Source organism: Geospiza fortis, unplaced genomic scaffold, assembly GCF_000277835.1.
Source record: "Geospiza fortis unplaced genomic scaffold, GeoFor_1.0 scaffold855, whole genome shotgun sequence".
NCBI classification, from domain to species: domain Eukaryota; kingdom Metazoa; phylum Chordata; class Aves; order Passeriformes; family Thraupidae; genus Geospiza; species Geospiza fortis.
The window spans coordinates 79,025-82,685 of record NW_005054684.1 but is presented as its reverse complement, the minus strand read 5'-3'; the positions used below and the strand labels follow the sequence as shown (position 1 = coordinate 82,685).

Genomic DNA, 3,661 nt, shown 5'->3' with positions numbered 1-3,661 from the left:
AGAGATTTCCCAACACAATTCCAGACACAAATTTCCCCAGATTCCAGAGCCTGGCAGAATTCCCGACACAAATTCCCACGAATTCCAGAGCCCCACATTATTCCAGGGTGACCCCAACACTTTTTTCCCCATCCCTGATCCCACATTTCCCTGGAATTTCCCATTATTCTGGGGTGACCCCACACATCCCAAAGGGATTTCCCACCCCAAATTTTCCTTTCCCCACCCCTGATCCCACATTTCCTTTCCACTTCCAGCCGTTTCCCCCTTTGATCCCGGCGGGGACGCTGCTGATGAATTAATTAACGGCTCCCTAATTAGCCGAGCTCCAGCGATTGCCTTTCACACTCGGCTGCCCGGGCGCGGCTGTTTCTGTTTCCATTCCCGCCCGGTCGATGCTCCCAAAGTCACTCGGAGGGCGATCCCGAGCGGCATTCCCGCATTTTCCAGCTCTTTCGGGGAGAAAAACCCCAAATCCGGCCAAAAACCTCAAAAACGGGAACGGCCGGAGCTGCTGGGGCTGGCAGGGCGGGGATTCCTGACCCTTTTACCTGGGAAAATCCAGTTTATCCCAGTCCAAATTAAATCCAGTTTATCCCAGTCCAAATTAAATCCAGTTTATCCCAAACCAGCTCAAATCCAGTTTATCCCAGTCCAAAATAAATCCAGTTTATTCCAATCCAACTCAAGTCTGGTTTACCCCAATCCAACTCAAATCCAGTTTATCCCAGTGGGGGATATTCCCTTTCACCTGGAAAAATCCAGTTTATCCCAGTCCAGCTCAAATCTGGTTTACCCCAATCCAACTCAAATCCAGTTAATCCCAGTCCAACTCAAATCCAGTAAATCCCAGTCCAGCTCCAGTCCCATCCCAGTTTAGATTTAAATTAAATTTCCATGATTTGGGTTTTTTTCCGTCAATCCGACGTTTTTGGCAGGATTGATTTAATTTAAGGGGAAGCAAATTTAGGGTTTTTTCCTCTGGAGGGAATCCCCAGGCTGGGCAGTTTTAGGGATAACATCATCCATGAGCCTTGGCTTGCCAAAAACATTCCGGGGTGAACCCTGAGCATTTTAGGAAGCAGGAAAAGCAGAAAAAGCAGGAAAACGCCCCCAGGAATAGTTTTACTCTAAAAATGACCCTTTAAAAGATAAAGGATCCCAATCCCCAGGAAATCCCAGCAGGTTGGGGTTCCAGGGTGATGGATTGGGGTACAAATCCCTCCAGCTGTGATAAAATGGGATTTTTTTGGGAATCTGGATGAGGTGGAAGCACAAAGAGCCCCCGGGGTAAAGCCAGGCTTTGTTAGGCACGGTTAAATGGAAGCTCCCGATCGATTCCGGGCTCGGACAATCTGGGATTTTTCCCACATGGAGCTTTTCCCCCCCTAAATCCCTAAAACCCAACCGGGAGCAGGAATTAGAGCTGAAAACCCAACTGGAATTCCACAGAAATCCGGGCAGGGAAAGCAAACCCAGCGCTGCCCGCGATCCCGTGAAACCCCAAAAAGGAGATTTCCCCAAAATCCAGATTTCCCCTTCCAAACTCACCCGGAGCTCCCCAAAAAGGGATTTGGGATCGGGCTGTGGGGTCAGGGAAAAGCGGGATTGCTGGGAGTCAGAGCAGCTCTCCCAGTGACCCCAAAGTGCCAGTCCCGATCCCAAGAAACCCCAAAAACCAGATTTCCCCAAAAGGGAGATTTCCCCTTCCAAACTCACCCAGAGCTCCCCAAAGAGAGATTTGGGATCAGGCTGTGGGGTCAGGGGAAGCTGGGATTGCCAGGAGTCTGAGCTGCTCTCCCAGCGACCCCAAAGCGCCGGCCCCGATCCCGCGAAATCCCAAAACCCAACTTCCCCTTCCCAACTCACCTGGAGCTCCCCAAAGAGAGATTTGGGATCAGGCTGTGGGGTCAGTGAAGTCAGCACTGTCAGGAGCCAGAGCTGCTCTTGCCAACATCCCAGCGACCCCAAAGCGAGCGCCGGCCCCGATGCCGATCCATCGATCGCGGCCGGAGCATCACGGGAGCTCCAGGGCAGGCAGGGAGGGGGGAGCCCACGGGATCGGCCCCACAGCGGGGTGGGGTTTCCGTGTGGGATCGCTGGGATGTGGGAAATCCACCCCAAGCTGTGGGGTTGGGGTTTGCGGGGCCGTGGGGGATTTTTCTGTGGGTTTTGGATCGGTTGTGGGGGATTCGGGAGGGAACTGCTCTGGTTCTGTGACTGGAGCTTAGGGACTGGCAGGGAGACCCAGCTGTGGGATGATCCCAAATCCCCTCAGTGGGGTGATCCCAAACCTCCATCCATGGGATGATCCCAAATGCAGCACTGGGATGATCCCAAATCCAGCACTGGGATGATCCCAAATCCCCTCAGTGGGATGATCCCAAACCCCCTGGAGATCCAGGCTCAGCCCCCAGGAGGTCGCCCCAGCCTGGGTGGAGCTCCCCAAAGAGAGATTTGGGGGCGGGTTTAGGGTCAGGATTTCCCCTGGAATTGTTCCCAATTCCACGTTCTCCCTTCCACCCCATGAATTCAGGGCTGGCCCCGCTCCCTGCAGCCTTTTACAGCAACATCAATAAATCCCATCCCGCTTCACCCTAGTTTGCCCAAAGGAAATCCAGAACCTGAGAGGAAAAACCCCATTGTTTTACACTTTTCCCAACAGGACCTGAGAATAAAAAAACCCCAATTTTTCCCAATTTTCCCACAGAAAATCCAGAACCTGAGAGGAAAAACCCCATTTTCCCCCATTTTCTCAAATCCCATTTTTTCCCATTTTCTCAATGGGAGATGAGAATAAAAAAAACCCCAATTTTTTTACAGTTTTCCCAATGGGAGCTGAGAACAAAAATCCCTTTTTTTTTTTTTTTTACAGTTTTCCCACAGAAAATGCAGCACCTGAGAGGAAAAATCCCATTTTTTCCAGTTCTGCTCCAAGTCCGAGTCTGGGTGCTCTTCACACTTTGCAGAGGAAAGCGGCTCCTTCCTCCTCCTCCTCCTCCTCCCAGCCGGTATTCCCGGTGCTCCCGTTGTTCCCGGTGTCCCCGCCATTCCAGCTGTCTCCATTATTCCCGGTGCTCTCGTTATTCCCGTTATTCCCGGTGCTCCCACCATTCCCAGTATTCCAGTCATTCCCGTTATTCCTGGTGCTCTCATTGTCCCCATTATTCCCGGTGCTCCCTCCATTCCCGGTATTCCAGTCATTCCCGGTATTCCCGTTATTCCCTCCATTCCTGGTATTCCAGTCGTTCCCGTTATTCCCGGTGCTCCTGCCGTTCCCGCTGTTCCTGGTGCTCCTGTCATTCCCGCTGTTCCTGTCATTCCCGTCATTCCCGGTGTTCCCGGTGTTCCCGTTATTCCAGTCATTCCAGTCATTCCCATTATTCCCGGTGCTCCCGCTGTTCCCGTTATTCCAGTCATTCCCGTTATTCCCGGTGCTCCCGCTGTTCCCGCTGTTCCCGTCATTCCAGTCATTCCAGTCATTCCCGTTATTCCCGGTGCTCCCGCTGTTCCCGCTGTTCCCGTCATTCCAGTCATTCCAGTCATTCCCGTTATTCCCGGTGCTCCCGCTGTTCCCGTTATTCCAGTCATTCCCGGTGTTCCCGTTATTCCCGGTGCTCCCGCTGTTCCCGTAGCCGCCCTCCCGGGGCAGGCACCAGCA

The 3,661-nt window shown here is 52.7% G+C and overlaps 1 protein-coding gene across 1 annotated transcript in view; it reads right to left on the bottom strand.

Moving 5' to 3' along the window:
* Positions 1-2,956: 2,956 nt before the first annotated feature.
* The window catches only part of LOC102034651 (tetraspanin-15-like), a 16,718-nt gene continuing 16,013 nt past the window's right edge, over positions 2,957-3,661 (bottom strand). Inside the window, exon 9 of the mRNA XM_031065116.1 lies at positions 2,957-3,661. Within this exon, the coding sequence (XP_030920976.1) occupies positions 2,957-3,661 (705 nt within the window).